General features: G+C 41.0%; 1 protein-coding gene across 2 annotated transcripts; it reads left to right on the top strand.

Annotated features, from left to right (window-relative positions):
* The first annotated feature begins 5,279 nt into the window (after positions 1-5,279).
* On the top strand, positions 5,280-19,619 carry SFT2D1 (SFT2 domain containing 1). Of its 2 annotated transcripts, XM_052699113.1 has the most exons (9): positions 5,386-5,422; positions 9,901-9,987; positions 10,674-10,750; positions 11,568-11,650; positions 14,314-14,395; positions 15,132-15,167; positions 15,874-15,932; positions 17,371-17,400; positions 18,939-19,619. In XM_052699113.1, the coding sequence occupies exons 2-9, from the start codon at positions 9,954-9,956 to the stop codon at positions 18,976-18,978; spliced, it is 441 nt and encodes a 146-aa protein (XP_052555073.1). In that variant the 5' UTR covers positions 5,386-5,422; positions 9,901-9,953; the 3' UTR covers positions 18,979-19,619. The 2 variants fall into 2 exon arrangements, with proteins under 2 accessions (XP_052554997.1, XP_052555073.1); XM_052699037.1 differs by lacking the exon at positions 10,674-10,750 and having other exon boundaries at positions 5,280-5,422.
* Positions 19,620-20,072: the final 453 nt, after the last annotated feature.

Genomic DNA, 20,072 nt, shown 5'->3' with positions numbered 1-20,072 from the left:
TTCTTCCAGAGGAGACTGAGGCTAATTATTTGCTGTAGCATTAAAATAGCTTGTGATTTCTTCTGCTGTTGTGACATTAATTATCCTTGTTCTGGAAGTTTGCTGATTTATAATTCAAACGTGGAGGCCATTTGGTAGCACAGTAATAAATTACAAAAAAAGCAATAACTGTAATTGTAGGGCCGGAAGAGAAGAAATTGCCTGCAAGATTTCTTTAATTAGGGTAGTGACAGCTGCTGTGAATTTGGTTCAACTTCCAACAAATGCCACGTGTTACATATTCATTTCAGTTACTGCTGCTGTATTCAGTACATTCTTTTTTTTCACTTTGCTTTTCTGGTTGCTATATGAGTGAGTTCTTCCTACTCTGAAAAGAGCAGAAAACATTATTTACTGAGACTACTGCCAATATAGTTCTCCAAGAAAATGCATTCCTAATATAATGTAGTCTCTTATAGCATTGTAGGTTATCATTTGTTTTCCATACAAAGCACAATGGTGACGTCTGAGCAAGGGCAGCAGCACAGAGAACTGTGGGGGGAAAGGATGAAAGATTCTCAGCCATGTTACAGACTGAGGGAAGATGACAAGGATAGGCAAATTAACTCTTTGGGGCTGAGAGAGGCTTTGAAGTAGAAGTGTTTAGAAAATGCCGTGCTGGATTAGGACAGAGGAGCCTTCCAACTACTCCAGTGCTTTCCCTTAGCTCTGTCCATGAATGTCAATACAAAGTGTAAATGTGGTCTAATACATTAGGCATCAAATGTGCTTGATTCACTTATGTGTGTTTCTGGTGTAGACAAGCCAGGTTTACACTGGCTGCATACACGTTGCTGCTTTACATGCCAGTTATAAGAAAGTGAAGGGAGTGAAGAACAGCAGGAATGAAAAGATGAAATAGTGAATAGCAACAGTGATACGTTCACAGGTTGGCTTAGCACAAAGCCGTTATGAGTACAACTGTTTCTTTATGGTAAGAGGACAGACTGCCAACAATATAAAGTGGTGATAGCAAAAGATTCATAGAGTTACTCTTTTGATACTCTTTCAGTGCATATCTCACAATACACTTTGGTACCATGTGCTTTTAGGGAAGAAAAATGCTAAGTAGCTAACAATGCATCTGCAGTTCTGCTTTTATGGAACTTAAATATTTCTGCTTTTATCTTAAACAGAGACTAAGAAGTTTATTCTGTTTGAACAAGGCATTGCTCCAAATTTCCCTATGTTTGTAAAATGAAATGAAAGTTGACACCATTTTTTTAGTAAATAAATTGTGAAAGAATTCTTCTCTTCACCCAATCCCTTTCTCCATTTGCCAATCCAGTAGCAGCCAGTGCATACATTTTGCCCCTGTGGTAACCACTTATAAAAAAAACAATGTCCATAAGATCAACCCAACAGCAAACAAAGTGCAGAAAGATGGGCTGCCTGGATAGCACACTCTTTAGTGCCATCACCAAGACTCTGTTCCTTCAAGGTCATCACTATATCCTTATCATATGACCTAACCTTGGCCGTGATATCAATATTTTCTTTTCCTACTTTTTCTCCTTCTCTGTCTTCATTCCTTCCCTTTTTAACAGCAGATTTCAAGTAACTATGGCAACAAGCATAAGAACTTTCAGCCTATTCATTCTTATGAAATCTGGATTATGTTGTTTGCATAAGTGAAAGAGTTACACGGGGATAAGTGCCCTGAACTCAGCGTCAGTGCAGGTAAAAGCAATGCTGATTACAGCAGCACTGGCAAGGTTTTATGTGATCACTCTTCTTGGTCTGCTGTGAAGAGATATGTATTGGCACAAAGCAAACCACTTATGATTTTGAAAAACGTTAATACTTCTGAACTAATTTAACTCATACATTATCCAAGGCAGAATCAAGCTGTAACTCGTTTTTGTTGGTTGATATTCAGGACAGTTGGAAGAGACTGATATCGTGTTTGTTGTCCTTGGAGTTACGTTAACTGAAGAGATGCCTTGTCAGAGTGGTACTGAGGTAAACGGGACTGGTATCCTCCCTCATCCTTTGTAGGAATGTGTAGGTCGTGTGAAATCTTAAAGCTGTTTCCTGGAAGGACAAGATATTAATCTCCTCTAACCTGTCCCTCTGCAGTCTGCCTGGGTCCAAAATCATGGCTTAAGCACAGAAAGATCTTTAGATTTTAGCATGTAGTAATGCTAAGGGAAAAGAGAGATTGTCTCAAATATTCTTCCCTTGCACATTCAGGAAGACCATGTCTCCTTGTCCCTGAGATACCAAGGCAGTTATTCTGTTTGTTCATGGGGCAGTCTTATGAGGCAGCAATTACAAATATTTTTATTTTTTGTTTTATTTTTTATTTTATATTTTTGTTAAGGGTCACCTGGAAGCACAGGTGAAACCAACAATGTGATCAGTAATCTAATACTTTGTGTTTTTGTACTGTAACTTGGTAAACATTAGCATCAGCTCTCTGCCAAGTTATTGTTAGGAAGAGGAACAGGTTCAAAGGCTCAAAGATCTGGCAAGGTACCCACTGTTGTATCAGTTAACCAAACCTCTGTGATACCTAACCCAAGCGTATGATGCCACAGAGAAAGATGAACTCACAAGACTGTTCATTATGTTCTTGCGTTGGTTGCTAATGCCATTGTGAGCCAATAAAAGTAATTACCTTTCCCTGGAAAAACTTTCCAGTAGCTTACAAGAATCACATACACACCTGACTACAGTGCCAACCACTTTGGGAAGAAGCTGTTGCTTTTCTAGACCTCAGCTCCCCACATCAGAGGGCTGTGAATGAGTTGAATGTCTGACACTAACAAAGTGATGACTGGATCTGGAAAGGTTTGAGTCACAGCAGAGGCAATTTCCATGAAGCTGTACAAAACCACTGAGTGCATGCTCTACTAGACAGGTCTGTGACTGGGAGAAGTGCAGGAAGCAACAGGTAGAAGCAGAGGGTTTCCTGAATGGAGGCACAAAAAAGTAGAAGCATTTTCTAGCTTTTGCTTCATTGCTCCTTGTTTTTGGATCACCATTACCTGTCACTGTTAAAATAGCTGTTTAGGTTAGAAGAACTGCTCCTAAAATGTCCAGTCTCATTGGATTGTAATAATCCAGAAGATTGCCCTAAATTTTAGAGTTTTTTATTTTGTTTTGTTTTGTTCCCTCCCCATTTGGCTGTATTTATTTAAAACTAATAGGGGAAATGAAAATTAAAGCCTTGAAGATAAAAGCTGTGATTTCAACAACCCATGACAACAACTATACTTTGGAGGCAGCACAGGCAACATGCCTCGAATATGAAGGTCTTGACCAGGTCATCAGTTGATACTGACAGGATAAGGAATGATGTTAAACTAAGATGGGAGATTTAGGCTAGATATTAGGAGGAAGTTTTTACTCAGATGGAACAGGTTTTCCAGAGAGGTTGTGGATGCTCCATCCCTGGAGGCATTCAAGGGTAGGTTGGAATTGGCTCTGAACAGCCTGGTCTAATGGTTGGCAACCCTGCCCATGGCAGGGAGTTGAAACTAGATGATGTTGGAGGTCCTTTTCAACTCAGATGATTCTATGATTCTGTGATCTAATGCTTGTTTGAACACCATTGAGCCCTGGATTGCCATAAATCAGAGTTCAGAGGAGAGCATGCTCTTTGCATCATGCCAGATCCCCATACCCAGACTGCCCAGAGAATTTTTGGGAAGACACCGCTGGAGACACCTCTGGCCTGCTCCCCACAGCAGCCTACATCAGGAATTCCTGGTATTAGCATTTCAGTGTCCAAGTTGAATTAAAAGGCTCAGCCTTGCTATGAAAAGATAACAAGCTGGAGAAGAGGTGTGTTAGGCTTGTGGCATTAGTCTCAGCTACAGAGAGGTGACATACATAACTGGGGAGCTGTGGCATGAGCAGACCTAAGGTAGAAAACACAAACACAGAGCTGCCACAAGTACCATGGCCTCAGCTAACTGCATGCATTATACCACAGCAATTCAGTCTCCCACAGTTTCTGCACCCTGTCGCACAGCCCTTTCCCTTCCCCAGACAGAGTGGATTAGAGGCTGATGGCATGGTAATGGTAATGCATCTAAAAATACTCTGGAAGACATCAGCAGGTCACAGGAGCACACTGGACATTCAAAGCAGGTGGCAGTCAGCATGGTCATAGCTCAGGAAAACACTCACTGCTGCTTCTGGCTCCCTTCACATGCTGCAATGCATGAAAGGTGCATGGTAGCCTTCCCCTAGCCACACTGGTGGTCCTGCTCCTGTGACTTTCCCTGGCCATGCACAACTTCCTCACAGTTGAGTGGTCAGCTGAACAGCAGCTTGTGATCACAGGGCTGGGGCTCTGTGGGAAGACTTTGAGGTAAGCAAATGCTTGCATGATTTTGATTTTAGAGACTAGCCCAAATATTTCAGCTGGGGGGGAGTGGGAAGGTGAGGACGAGACTGTCATGCTCTGACATGTTTGTTGTCATGCCGTAGCTTCTAGAAGAACCACAAGCACACAGCATTTTGGTGCCCTGGGGAAATAACAATAAAAGTAAACTGTAGGTAATTTTTACCCAGGGCATGGGTGGTGAGGGGCTAAAGGAACATCAGCTCATGCTGGGAAGCATTTATCTACAGAGCTGCAACCCAGCCACGCTCCCATACTGACATCATGGGGCCAGCTGCTGATGAGGAGGTCACCAAAGACCTCCACTCACTGCCTCCTGCTCATGTCCATGGCACTGCACCATGCCTGCCCAGCACCCAGGCATCCAAAAGCCTCACTGAGAGGCCTCTACTTGCAAAATACATAGGAGAACAGGTTGCCCAAGGAGGCTGTGCCCCATCCCTGGAGGCATTCAAGGCCAGGCTGGATGTGGCTCTGGGCAGCCTGGTCTGCTGGTTGGCAACCCTGCACATAGCAGGGGGCTTGAAACTAGATGATCATTGTGGTCCTTTTCAACACAGGCCATTCTATGATTCTATGTGGACCTGGCTAGGAGCTCTGGGCAATCAGGGAGGGGAAGGGTTGTGCCCTTCTCTAATCTTGTCTCACTCAGGCAGCAGCACAGCTTATCGCATCCTCCTCTCCCGTGCCGCATCACGCACTGCCTGTCGCCCCTTCTTAGGAAAAGGAAAGTGAAATTAACCGAGAAATCCCACTACTGAGCAAATGTAAATCACTTTTAATGAACATACTGAAATAAGCAGATTCGGCAGCAAGCGGGGAACCCACAAGCACATAAACCCACACCTCCGCTATACCCCTCCACCCCCTCCTCCTCCATGCTGCGCGCATGCGCCCAGCCGCCGTTCTGTCGGGAGGCGGAGCCCGCCATTTCCGGTAGGGCCGCCGAGCGGTCCCGGCCCCGCCATGGAGAAGCTGCGGCGGGTGCTGAGCGGGCAGGACGACGAGGAGCAGGGGCTGACGGCGCAGGTACCGCCTCGCGGAGACCTCATCGTCCCTCTCCTCCCGCACCGGCGGTGTGGGGCTCTCGCCCGCTTTCTGAGCCGAGCTCCTTCCCTGCCCGAGCGGCGCGGGTCCCGCTGGGCCGTGCCTGCGCCAGCAGCGGGCCGTGGGGCGCCGCTCGGCCCCCCCGAATACGCAGCCGTGGGGCGCGGGAAGCCGAGCGGCGGAGGGGCGCGGGACGTGCGGGCGGGCGGAGAGGCGTGTTGGGCCTGGCCCTGCTCGGGGAAGGGTTCTGGCGCAGTGCTGGTCTGGGTTTCGTTGGTTTTGTTTTCTGTGTCTTGCTTTGGAATTAACGAGGTCTCTCCGCCCTGCATGTACTGACTCTTCTACGAATTTGTGGAAGGGAAAAATGTGTTTTGTAGCCACATAGTTCTCTGTATAGTGCTCTGAAGTTATTTTTTTTTACCCCGTCCTCCTGGAGTACTGCTTATTCTTTTTATTTCCTTCCCCTCCTCAGTTATTTCCCTGCTGGGTATAGGCATCTGACGCTTCCGAGATTTCACTTCAGTCTGAGTGCTACTCAGCTTAAAAAGATCTGGTTACCCATTTATGCAGCCAGCACTGTTTCAGCTGCTGTGTTTGCAGATCCAAGCACCCCACGTCATGAGAGATCTTGGTTCCCTGTGCTGCAGGATGTGGGAGCATGGCAGAAGATGCTGGAAAGCAAAGAAGCCTCAGCCCGAGCTTTGGTGAACCAGAACAGCTGCAGTATAGTTTGTATCCATGGCACAATATTAGTTTCATCAGCACAGTCCTGACGTGCTTCTTTACGTGAAGTTGGTGCTAGTCTGTAAGGTGCGTGAGCTTGGCCTCTTTGCCACAGTGAAGTGGTTGAACTGCTGTGTACTCAGCATGATTCTGAAAGCAGTGCAGCATCCATACCCCTCCATGCCTAAGCTAGCTGCTCCTGTCTGGAATGCTTCATCTTCAGGTTCTGATCTGACAGTTGTCTAAGTACTTACTCCTGTTAGCATCAAGTTCAATGCTAAGAGAATTATTTCGTCTACTATCCCTAGGCACATTTCGAATGAGACACAAATGGTGACAGAGAATTCTCCTTAATGCTGCGGTGTTTGTTTCAAGGCAGCAATCTGTCAAAAAACGGCTGAGTATTTGATAATTAATTTTTAAATAATTAATATTTAATAATATTTACTAATTTGGTATTTCAGGTGTTGTCAGCAGAAACTGAGCTGAGAACTTCATTTGTTAAATGTCAGTAAAAACGTTCTGTGTTTTAGATGGCCTTTCTGGAGCTGAGGCATGCATTTGATTAAACACAATGACCCTCTCTTAGAGGAGTTGATAGTTGTGTAATAGGAATCACATGGTTTATGTTCATGGATGTCCCTGTGTTCTGCTCATTCCAGATCTTTGCGGAATGATAGCCACAAGGTCGGCAGTAATTCCTGTTAAAGGAAGTCGAAGTAAAGTACATAGTGAGACAATTGTGTGGTGATTCAATGAAATTCTTTGTGCACTTTCTAAACTCTTCAGATAACCAACTGTTGTCTTGCTGCAGTTTGATCAACAATTCTTGGGGAAAAAAAAATCGGCTGGAGTTGCAAAAGAACAAATAAACAAAAAAAAAAACAAACAACCAACCTGTAATAAATTGTAACTATACAGGTGTAATGATGATTTCAGTGCAGTCTTGTGCCATTTAGTTTTCCAACACGAAAATCATGTTAAAAAGGTGCTCTTGACACATTGGCTTGTTTTCTGGCTCCTTGTAATTTCCCATTGGTTTTCAGTTGACGGCTGCTTAAAGCATTGAACAGAATTTTAGCATGGAGAAACAGACTGGATATTTCTTATTTTGCTCTGAGGATTTGATAGAAATACATAGAAGGAAAGATGAAAACATAGTACACAAAAATTTTGAAACAAGCTAAAGAATTCAGTCTTGCAAAAACATCTGGTTGGAACTGTGTTTTCTTCATTAGGGGCATATTGGTAGCTTTCTTAACAAGGAAAGATGGGGTTTTGAACTTCTAGAATCTTTCTTTAGATCAGTAGAAAAAGGTACTATTATATTTTTCTTTGCCCTTATGTAAGACCAGTGAGTAAGATCAGCAATGTATGCGGGGAGCTTAAGCAGGTGAGCAAAGCTTCAATAAATGCTTTTGATCAAAGGCAGCCTTGGAGGTTATCATTCACGTGGTTTATTGGGTGTCTATAATGAGTATCTGTCACTGCAGACACTGCTTTCTGTTGTCGGCAGCTTGTGTAGTGTGTTGCTGCAAGACAATTCCCTATGGTTCAGGAAGTCTGTTTACTGGATTTCTGTTTCCACCTTGGGTTTCCTTTGGTTGTTTCGTTCAGAGAGAGATATATATATATTATTTATATATATATATAAATTTTTTTGAGTGACCTTTGCATCAAAATCTTTGCTTCTTGCTCGAGAGCTTTGCCTTAAAGATCAGCTGTAGCAAATGAGGGTTTCTACCTGTTGGTTTCTGGTTGTATTTTGTCTTGTTTTTTTTGTTTTTTTTTGTTTTTCTTGTTTAGAAATCAACTGAAGAGCAGTATAGCAAACTGAATATGTTTTACAGAAACTCCCTTACCCTCTTTGCTTCACAGTTCTCCTTAGGAATTTCTTCCCAGGTATAAAATTTGCATAGAAATTTTGTCTTATTTTGTCAGTAACAGCTTCTGCTGAGGCAACTATTTTAGAGAGTAGTGCCAACTCTTTTTATCTGAAATCCACGATTACCTGTACGCTTAGGTCTGACTTGTTTCTTTTTTTTTTTTTTTTTTTCCCCCCCCAAAGTCCTAATCTTCAGTAGTTCATTTCTGATCAGGAATGAAAAGAACTGTTTCTGCTTGTAGTGCAGGTGTGATTAGTTGTATAAATGTGACTTGAAAACACGCTGCCTGTTTTAAATGTGTACCTTCACTTGTATGCTGCCAGCTCTTCCTGCCCCTCTCACCTTTGTAAGCATTCAGGAATACAATTGTCAAAAATGGTATCAAATACTAAACCATCTTTTAGTTACTGTTTTTGTTTTTCTTTAATGCATACATAAGGATAAAAAGGTGGACCTAACAAGGTAAGCTGCATCTTCTGACCTTTGGGAAGTTCTGTCTTAACTACTGAGCACAGAGAAGAAGCAAAATGGAGAGCTATACTGTGTTCCAGCAGAGTCTGTTCAGTCAGTATGCAAACTTAAAAGCTGTGTTTTCATTATTGTGATCTTCCTTGTAAAGCAAACATTCAAAATATTTAACTTGACTAAATGAGGTTATGAGTAGAAAGTAGTCCGAACTGTTCTCTGTTGACACATGTTCAGGGACTGATTCATTACAGTGTGAGCATGTATGTGCTTCCTTTTGATTCAGTTAAGTGTGGATCCTTTATTTGTAGAGACGGGAAATCCTTTTAAGTAGTAACCAAATAGCATCCTGAAAAGATTCTGAAGAGTGGGAGAAATGTCTCAGTCATGGTCTGAGGAAGCCTAAAGTGTTGGTTGTTGTTTTCTTAGAACGTTTGATTGAAAATATCTGCAGAACAGATGACAAGAAACAAGTGGGCAAGTTTGCTTGTGTCACTTGAACAAACAGGAAAGTTAGATTTATAGCCATCTTGTGTAAGCTGATGTACCAATTTGTTTAATAAACCAATTAAGCATAGAGAGCATGCTTAACTTTAATGACCTGGCACAATGTGGATGGATGAGTGAGCTGAGTAGGCCTTAACAAGATAGCACTGCTGAAAGGGGCTGTTCTGCCAGCTCTGTGGTTTTCCCTCTTTCCTCATATCAGGAAGCCTTGCTGTTCTCACATCTTGCTGAGCTGGTTTGGCTTATTGCTCTTGCATAGACTAAGTCAGAAAATAAAAGGAGTGTTATTTCTCTTCCCGCTTAACAAGTTGTGTTGGCTGGTTCAGCTCTTCGGGTATTGAAATCACTCTGGAGAAACAGGAAGCAAAATCATGCCTTCTAGCAATTCACTGTCTGGTGAGACAAGCTGGGTTAGTATGTTTACATCTTCACCCTGTAGGGAACAGTAACCAAGGAGGAATTGGGATGCTTGCAAAGGATCATTGCTTTCATAATGGATTCCACCTAGCAGCAGAGAAGAGTGGTATCATTGTAGGAGGATTCAGCGCTGAACAAATAGTTCTGTTTTGCTTTGATACAATCATGAGAATTTTCAGTTAGTTACCTGGGGAAAGGAAGGTCTCTGAAAATGGAGAAGTGCTGCTTGCGAGGATATATCTTCATAGGTTCTGTTATTTTTGTGTGTTTCCTGTAACTGTAAACATAGTTTTTAAGCTGGGAAATAATGTGCAAGCATCTGTGTTTAAATGAGGTAAAATAATTGGTTTGGGCTCATGTATTTTTTTGAAATTAAATACTTTACTAGTACTGAAAAAATGTTCTTAAGACCGTTCAAAGCTGTTTTTGTAATATCCATTGTTTTCCTTTCTTCCTATTAAGGTTCTTGATGCCTCAACACTTAGCTTTGGTACACGAGTCAAGTGGTTTGCCATATGTTTCATTGCTGGCGTTGCATGTTCTATTCTTGTAAGTAACTGTTTTTTACTCTACACTTTATAAATGTTCTAGGGTAGAACAACAATCATATTAATACATAGTATGTGATAGTATTTACTTGATCCTGAATCCTAAATTTTATATCCATAAATCTAAAGGACTGTAAAATGTGTAAGTAGCACGTAGGGGCTGCTGATCTGTAAATTGTATTTCTGGCCATTTTTCTTAGAGTCAAGGCAAAGAATGTTTTTATTGTAGGGTAATAAAATCTCTTACGAAGAGGCATGAACACAGACAAAATACACTGTGTTTCTTACATAGATGTGTATGGTGTGCTAAAAGGAGGTTTTTGCTGTTTAATTTATACCCATTCTATTTTTATATGTGTACTCTTTTCATGAAAGGGAAAAAGAAGGGGAAGCTTGAGAGGTTTTTAAAGGCTGAAGAATCCACAGGCTTAGCTCGTCAGACCTACAGTTCAGTAGGTGATGACTGTGTAATATGCTTTAAGCTTTGGTTAATCCCAAAGTATTTAGGCACGTGGATCCTTGTAGGTAATTCTTGCAGGTTCCTTTCTGACTGAACCATTCTACTCTTTCGTTTACTGTAAGAAATATTTAAAATTGAGGAGACTTGGTAATTAGAGAAGAAAACAGCTGTGAAGGAGCAGCATGTGGTGGCATTTAGCCGTGGTGACTTGCTGGATTCTCCTGCAGGTGCAAAATCTGCCAGCTGGGTGTTGAGGCTAGTCCTGGGAGCTCAGGGTCAGGTTGGAAGTCCCCTCTCTTTAGGGGTAAGAACTGGTTGGTTGACTGCTCCCTGTGTTTTCCTCACAAGAAATATTTAACTAACATGCTCACATGCGCCATTTTTGTGCTTCAATACCTACTTCTGCACAGGCTAACGTTCTTTTTGATGCTGTGTTGGTTGTTTTTTTTTTTTTTTTAAGTGCTTAATCTTTGTGCTTTTTCTGTATCACGTGGTGTGAAACTGTGAAACCACAGATCAAAGGCCTCAAGGTTTTGCTAAAGCTTCTCCTCTGGATATCTTGCTAAATAAAGAAGGCTCAAGACTTGAGTAGTGTGTTTATGGATCTCGACATCTCAATTAGTTTGGAGGTGGCTCCCTAGCTGAGCTTTGCCAGGTGGAGCTGAGTGCTGGTAATCACCCCTTCTCTCAGTTCTCAGACCTTTGCTGCAATGCTAAGGAGGCCCTGAAAGAAACACTGAAGCCATCCCATGCAGGCGTGTATCTGACCTCCTTGATTTCATGTGTATGCAGCCTGGCAAATACGTTATGTCCTACATTTGTTGGGCTTCGTGACAAAGCTGCAAGCGGCGTGAAGAGGATGTAAAAGATATAAATGAATTTTAGGTACACTGTAAATAAACGTAGCCTAGTTGTAAAATTGTTGCAAAGGGATTGAGTCAATGCACTATTTTGCCAGTAGGTGGCAACGGAGGCACGCCGGGTATTGTCAGCAGGACTGAGCATCGTCCTGCTGTGTGTTAAATGGAATTCTTGTAATCTCTGAAAATCTTGAAGATTTTATTGTCTATAATTAACAAATTGAATTAATTAATTACAAACATACTTTTTTTTTTTTAAAGGGAACAGCATTGTTATGGCTCCCAAAGGGAATCAAACTTTTTGCAGTGTTTTACACCCTGGGAAACATTGCTGCATTGGCCAGGTATGATTTCTTGATTGTTATTATTAGGAAAGCATTATCTTTTTCATCTACGTTTCCATTTCCTTTTACTGTACAATGATATGTATTTAATGTATGTACACAACATTGTTTTCACACTGGAATATTAATAAAAATCTTAGTTCTGAAATTATTGTAAGCTGAGAATATCAGTTATCCCTTTTTTCTTGTTTAGTGAAATGTCTTACATGATTGCTTTGTGGATTAGCATCAGTAATGAGTCAGTTCAAGTATTGTGTTTGTTGGTTGTCTTCCTTCTGTCTTGGCATAGTTAAAGCAGAGTCGTGGGACTTGGAGTGAGTGGATGCTGGTCTTACTTTCATGGACTCTGTGGCTGTCGTGTAACTGCTGAGTCAAAGCATTAAGCTGAATGTGCCCAATGTGCCACTAATATTAGAGCAGTGTGGTGGTGTGCTGCTTCTCAACTAACTTGCTGGAGGATGAAGTTATTTATACTGGAATTGTCCCTATGTAATTACCTCACCTTATATTAAAACAAGACCAAATTACTACTAGTAGGGTAGGCAAAACTGTCTTCCCATTTTTCTCCCTTACTTTTGTTGTTTGCTATTTTTTAACTGTACCCTGGGTATGTTTCCACTGCTTCAGATAAAATTAGCATTTTAGAAAATCTGTGCTAATCAAGTCTTAATTCTCTGTGAACTAAGAGGAAAGCTACTACAGGTTGGTATTTGTTTTCAGCATTTCCCTAAAATAACCTGAGCTGCCCCTAAAATAGGAAGTAAGAAGAAGCCCTCTACCCTTTCAGTAATTGTTTGATGTAAACAGCAGGCAGCTGTGCTCTAAGTACGGTAGGAATTGGAAATGAAACCCTAACTTGACAAGATTTAAACTTTTTCAGGTTGATTTGCATCTCTGGATTAAAAAAAAAATAATAATAAAAAATGAAGCTACCAACATAAGTAAAAAATAGTCCTTTCTGGCCTGTTTTAGTGTATTATCTGCCAGTATATATGGAAGTAATAGCACGTATTTGATCTTTTCCTGGACTGATGAGTAGATTTCCTATAGAATGTGTTGTGTGGAAGAAGTAACTTATGTAAGTGGAAGACCTTGGGATTTTTTTTTTTCCCAGCCTTCCTGTCACCCTGTGGATTCTCTTACCTTTCTGGAGGTGTTCTTGTGATACCTGTCCTTCAGTGCTTAAATCTTAATTTAATTGTAGGGCCAAGAGAAGATATTCTGAGAAGTTAGTTTGGAATGAAGGGAATTAGATATACTTATTCCCATTGAATTGACAGTTATTACTTTGTTGGTTGTTTTTTTTTTTTTCATTTAACATGGGCTTTTGGGAATGAGCTCACCAATTGTTCCACTTCATATATATACATATATTTACATATATAAATAAGTATTGCCTAGAAAAAGAAGTTAAACACAGGTGTCTTTTTCCCTAGTAAAACATTCAGACCACTACCTACCTATAAGGATCCTTTTTCTAGTTAAGCATTTTCTACGAAGTGGAGTGGCTTCAACAGGAGAGAAGGGAGAAACGTATTGATATGTGCAGCCAGATTATTATTCCTATAATTGTGAATTCTTGGTTCACATCACATTTCTTTGGATGAACAGGTAAAGCTGAGAGCTGATGATAGATTTCATAGAATCATGGAATGTTTTGGGTTGGAATTGACCCTTAAGATCACCTAGTTCCAACCCCCTGCTACAGGCAGGGATGCCTCCCTCTAGACCAGAGTATTCAAAGTGCCATCCAGCCTGGCTTTGAATGCTTGCAGGGAGGGGGTATCCACAGTCTCTCTAGGCAACCCGTTCCAGTGTCTCACCACCCTCACAGTAAACAATTTTTTTCCTCATAGTTAGTCTAAACTTTACTCCCTTACAGTTTAAAGCCATTTTCCCCTCATCCTGTCGCTACCTGCCTTTATAAAAAGTCCCTTCCCAGCTTTCCTGTAGGCCTCCTTTAGGCGAAAGGGCAGCTGTAAGGTCTTCTAGAGCCTTCTCTTCTTTGGATTGAAAAGCCCCATCTCTCTCTGTCCTCGTAGGAGAGGTGCTCCAGCCCTCTGATCATCTTTGTGGCCCTCTTCTGGACCCACTCCAACAACTTCATGTCCTTCCTATCCTGAGGGCCCCAGAACTCAACACATTTCATTTTCTCTTCAAGTTCAATGCAAACTATTGAATTTTTTCTTCCTTTTATATTTTTGCTTGCTGTGGTTAAGCAAAAAAACTGTAGAGCTTTTCTGTAATCCTGAATGTAGGTATTTGCGTGCTGCCTGGGTGATAAGGTTGGTTTTTAAAACAGGAGTTTTCTGCAGAAGTTTGGTCTTTGAATTCTGTGCATACTTTTGGCAAGTCTGTTCTTAAACAGTCTCAAAATCAGCTTCAAATTGACAACCCTCTGCTAGGTGTGGTAATGAGTGTGGAAAGAATTTCATAGCTAAGGGTGATTCAATATGTGAGTTTTTTCCAGAGCTGGTGAGTTCATGGGACTGCTTCACCTTTCATCCTAGCAGGTTTCTGTTGGTAAACACTGAAATGCCTTTCATAGCTTTGTAGTCATCTGACTGTTGGAAAACTAATTAATTACCTGTTGTCTTTTGCAAAGATTTATTTGAATGTGTCTTACCATTTGTTTTTGTTTTTCTCTTTTCCCCTCACATCAGTACATGTTTCCTCATGGGGCCTCTGAAGCAACTGAAGACGATGTTTGAGCCCAAGAGATTAGTTGCTACACTTGTAATGCTGGTGAATATACTTTTTTCTCCTATACGTTCTTTTCCTAAAAAGGTTTTGAGGCTATGTGAAAGGGGGAATATTTCTGAATCTACACCTTGTTTGTACTCAATAACTATAGTCAAGCTGAGTCAGTGATCACCAAGGCTATCTGGGAAGTTGTTTGTTGGCTGCAACTCTATATAGCTCAGTGGTTCAAGCTTCCAAAGGTGGAAAAAATGTGTTCTGTCCAAGTCAAGAAAACCACCTATTCATCCTCATAGTGCTCTTTTAGTTCTTTTACTTCCATTAAGCAGTATTTCCTCTTCCAGGAGGGTGGGGAAAAACAAGACCCAGCCCCTAGGGTAAGGACAGCATAAGTAGTATTTTTCCTTAAAACCTTGAAAGATTGCATGTATAATTTTAAGTACAGATCCCCAGCTGTAAAAGAGTTTTTTAAAAAAAAAAAAAAAAAAAAAGTTGCAAAATTAGCTTCAATAAATCTTCAGGTTTTTCACTCTGTATGAGGCAGCTGCTCCCTGTTGGCCTCTTCTTCATTACTGTCACAACATTAAAAAAAAAAGGGGGGGGGTGGGGGGGGAAGAGGAAGAGCTGGGGCACAGAAGGAGCTCTACTTCTTTCATGGATCAATTCTTGAAAATACTGATTATCTACTGGAAACACTGAGGCAGTTTTGTATGTGCTTTGTTGTGTATTAAAATGTTAATTCTTTTTTTTTTTTTTTTTTTTTGGTCTCTTCTCCCCCAAGCTCTTTCTAGTTTTGACTCTGTGTGCTGTTTTCTGGGTAAGTGAGAAGACTTTGTTCCCCTAAATAGCAATGTAACTCATTTTATTGATTGCTTTAAAATTTGGTTTGGTTGTAGAAGAAAGATAAGTTTGTATGTGGTGAGTTCCTAACTGCAGTTTAGTTTGGGTGGAGTGTTCAGTCTGTTGGCTACAAATACAGCCTTCCACCTGCATGTGATGTAGATGAGAGCACACAAACCAGAACACTAGTCTGTCTGCAAATCTTTAGACTAAGAACTGAAAATATGTTTGATCTATTTCTGTCAAAAATAGGTTGTGGTCTTTAGAAACAGCTTCAGACCATTCAACTAATTAGGATAAACAAAGGCAGAGAGATGGAACAGATAGACACCTTTGAGTGTCCAGAGCATTTTGAAAACACTGTTATGTATGGCATAGAATTAGATATGTAGCTGAAATGAACTCCAAATTGGCAGGCATATAGTGTGAGTGGAAACTGAAGTGTTGAAATGTTACCACTCTGCTAGGTGTTCTCAATGCCAGAGGAGGTTATCATTGCACTGTGCTAATGGAGTGATAGATAAATGAAAGTAGAATCGGAATGGAAAGAAAATAATTAAGAAGAGGAAACAAAAATTTCATCACTTAACTTCATTTTTGGCTGCCAGTCTGTTGCACTTATTCACAATATGCACCCATGTGAAAGAAATAACTTTTGCAATATTTGTGTTATTTTGACTTAGTGGAACAAGAAAGGCTTGGCACTGATATTCTGCATATTGCAGTTCTTGGCAATGACCTGGTAAGTTTCACTATGATTTCTTCTCTTGTGCCCCTACACCTGCACATTTATAGCCCTGTGTGTATACAGATAGGTAGATATGTGTATGTGTACCCTTCCTGTAGTGTGCCCAGATGCTGGCCTCAATCATGTGTTTTCCTAAGCTAGATTATGTCAGCTCAGCAAAATCTATATGCAGTCATCTGCAAAAATAGTAATTTTAAATACATTCTGCAATGTGTGGACTTTTTTTTTTTTTTTTTTTAAGCATTATGGAAAGAAAGTGTATGCCAAAGCAAATTCTTATTCCTTTTCTCTGCTGTGAAAGTAACTGTATTTTCATACATCCTGATTCTGGTGACTCGCTCCCTCTTTTGAGTTCTGAGTCTTAATCATTGAAGTGGAAAAAAAATCTAAATCACATTCTTATATTCTGTCCACAATAGTTTTTTTTGGGTGGTTGTGAGAGGGTCAGTCTGGTGCAGCAGAACTCTATTGACTGGCCAGATACAGTCATAGGGCTGGGCCTGGGGATGTGCAGGCACAGTTAGGTGAAGGCCTGCAAGCCTGGCAGAAGGTTTAGAAGCAACTTCTTTCTCCATGGAGATGCAGCTGAACTTAAATTGATTTCCTTGTCCTTGGTGAATTACTTGGTACTAAAACATCGCTGATCCAAAGTGACCCACAGTTCTTGTTTGAACTTGCCCTGAATAAGTAGCATTGTGAACTGAATCTGAGGAGCAATAACCATTTGTGCAGGATAGGGACTGTGTGGTGTTGTGCTGGACCCAGATGAACGCTTGGCAACAGGCAGAGAAAAGACTGCTGACTGAAACTGTGTTCTACCTGTTTGCAGCAGATGGTTTGTCGTTTGTCAGACATCTCAGAACTTGGTCAGCGTGAGGATGAGGACAAAGCATAGCCTGTAGGGTTGTGAGAAGCAAGTTTCAGAAGAAGATAGAGAGCCAGCTGTTTGAATGTCATAACCACAGTGTATTATTCTTACAGCGTGCATCTAATAGCTACACGAATGCTATTAAATCTGTATTTTTGTAGTACTGTATCTTCTCTTTTCAACTTGGAAAAAAAAAATATGGTCTCTGTTGTCCTGAAGGGTATAATTTTCCCAGAAATACATATTCCTTTTGAATCTGAAGATGACAGTAAATCTACAGACTTGTTGTTTTTAAAGTTGAGTTTATGTGCAAGGAAAGTTGTAAATTATGTGAGAAATGAAGTTAAAACTAAACCAGGAAGTCCTTGGCAGTACACTGAATTCTTGTCCAGTTCTGTTTTCCTTTTTTACAAGGAAGCATTAAATTCAGTAAGTGATGTTAACAAGTTGCAGTAGAACAGATTGCTTTTATTAATGCTGGTCTAAAGTAAAGCAATGGGGCGCTCAGAAAGACAAGAAAACTCTGAAAAATGTTTTTTTTTTTTTTTCTTCTTTATTTTTCAGGTATAGTTTGTCATATATTCCTTATGCAAGGTGAGTGCATGATTCCATCTTAATGGAAAGCTGGTAATGTTTGTTTGGTAATGTTTGAGAGAGAAGAGTCTTAATTCAGTATGTGGACACACAGCATCCTTTTTTCTAATTTTTAGAAAATGATGCAGGTGAGCTCAGAGTAACACTTGATGTGAGCTTTAAATGCAAATGCATAGTAATTTTCTGTTAAATTTCATTCTAATTTTCATCCTGAAAAGATCTTTGTTTATTTTCTCCACTTATTTAAAAACGCATTGGTGCTGTAGTCACTTTTCCAGCTCTTAAATTAAAGCTAGCTGGTGGATCTGCACCCTTAGGTAAAGGCAAGCAAGCAGAACTTCAGCCACTAACTCTGCTTCTGAATTTCTCCATCATTTTAGGAGAGGAAAAAGAAATTCTTGGTGTTTATTTTCATTTACTTTTTAGCAAGCTTCTCTCTTTTGTGTGTGAAATGGGAACACAAGCTAGCCAAATGCACAGTGAAACCACATGCAATTAAACACAATAAAGAATGTTTTTTTTTCTATTCTGTTTCATTTAAAATGCAGTGTGGTATTTTGGCAGTGCTTTTTCCAAAGAGTAAGGTGCTTCTAAATTTGTGTGTATTATTAATTAGGTTTTCTGTCGTGAAAATGGGGAGGAAATAAAACGGCAATTACTATCTATCCCTCTTATCTTCTCAACCTATAGCATTTCTGCAGCTTTGCAGGAAAGTCTGTCATATAGACTTCTTTTTAAAGCTTGAGTTTTTCACACAGAGGGTGGTGATACACCAGAACAGGTTGCCCAAGGAGGCTGTGGATGCCCCTTCCCTGGAGGCATTCAAGGCCAGGCTGGATGTGGCTCTGGGCAGCCTGGTCTGGTGGTTGGCGACCCTGCACATAGCGGGGGGGGGGTTGAAAAAAAACCTAGATGATCATTGTGGTCCTTTTCAACCCAGGCCATTCTGTGATTTGGTCTGGGGAGAATTGAGCCACATGCATTTTTAAAGACAGTTCATGTATTTGACACAATTGCAATGGGTGAAATACTTTAACTGATGTTTCACATTGTGGGTTTACTCTTCTGACATCCCAGGCTTCACCAGTCAAAATGAATGGTTTGAATTCTTGTAGATCCTGTGGCATGTGACAGTCCCAATAGGGCCAGCTGCTGCTATCTCAGGAGTGGCTCAGATTCACTTCATTTGGGCTGTGGTGGCTGCCTGGGTCTGGCTGTGCCTTCTAGCTCTGCCCTGCTGACCAGTTGCTGTGAAACAGCCCTGAGCCTTGGTTAAGCCACAAAGTGCTGCACAGCAGTTTGTAACGCTGTATGCAGTGCAGGAGTGGTGAGGGCAGAGCCGAGCCCAGAGTGGGTGTGAGCCTTTGCTCCTGCTGGTGACGGATGGGTACCAACATCCTGTGTCAGTTCAGAGCTTGCGTTTGGTTAATGATTATTGTTTTAAATTTTTGGAGTGTTTTTCATTTTCGGTATGTTGTGGTTGATGTCTGTAAATGAACCCACAAATCCCTTACCTGGCTTTTTTTCTCTCTTCAAAGGGATGCTGTGATAAAATGCTTCACATCCTGTCTGGAATGAATTGCAAACAAGGACCGCCGTGTACTTTAAAGCAACTCTTCTGTGAGCTTCCCTCAGAAAGCCTTACTTTTCCACTGCTGTGATTCCCAGTAGTAGTTTAGTATTTTCCTCCCCTTTTGCCTTTGGGGGGTTAAGTAACTTTTACTAGAAGCAGTTTTCAAACTACATGGGATGAACTTTTCACCCTGAAACCTCCAGGCTTTTTAACCAAAAGACCAAAGTATGTTTAAACACTTTGCAAAGAGCAGTTTTAAAACTGCCCTGCATGCAGTAACGCAGCTCGTTCCCCAGTGCAGGTGGGCTGCTGCAGTGCAGGCTGGGCAGTGTGCATCGGGTTTGCTTTTACAGTTCTGTCTGAAACCTGCAGCTCTGCTTCTGTTTGCGCCGTGTTTGTTGTGTGCTTTTCCAAAGGCAGAGTTTTATGAGCATTATAAGGATGTGGTAAGGTAACTGCTGCTTTGAAATTCCTCTACTTGTGTTTTATGGAGAAGGCTTAATGACAATACGTGGAAGTCCTGTGAAAAGCGCATTGATTTTTATTAAAACTATATTTTCAACTTGTGTTTTTTACTTTTAAACATAAAAACTATTTACTAAACAAACTTGTGGATAATGTCTAAATAAATAAGTTGTGAAAGAAATTACTTTGAAATGTGCTTGTGCTTTTTTTCTTACTGAGGAATTGGCTATAGAGAGCTGAGTCCTTTAAGGATTGTTCTTCAATGAAGTATGAAAATATATGGAGGGGGGTATGTTTATGACTGTATCCAAATATAGTTACACTTGCAGGAGTGGTTCCTGCTGATGTTTGGGCAAACTTCTCATTCTTACTTAAATTCCACAAATGAAAGAAAGAAGGAATGTGAGAAGATGTGAGCTGCAGTGCTAGGATGGGGGGAAAGCCACATAGCATTGAGGGTTCTGGCTCAGCAGCCACCTTGCAGTGCGTTCCTGTTAAATCTCAGCATCTGTTGCACAAGTTAACACGTGTGGGGAAGCTGTGCAAGAGGTGGCTGCATGAACTTGCAGTTAAATTGCCCATCAAACTGCCCCATAACTGGTTGGTGACAATGAAGTGTGAGTGAGGCAAGATA

Source organism: Tympanuchus pallidicinctus, unplaced genomic scaffold (genome assembly GCF_026119805.1).
Source record: "Tympanuchus pallidicinctus isolate F22 unplaced genomic scaffold, pur_lepc_1.0 scaffold1, whole genome shotgun sequence".
In the NCBI taxonomy this organism is placed as follows: domain Eukaryota; kingdom Metazoa; phylum Chordata; class Aves; order Galliformes; family Phasianidae; genus Tympanuchus; species Tympanuchus pallidicinctus.
Note: the sequence above shows the minus strand (reverse complement) of the source record. Positions and strands in the feature narration are given on the sequence as shown.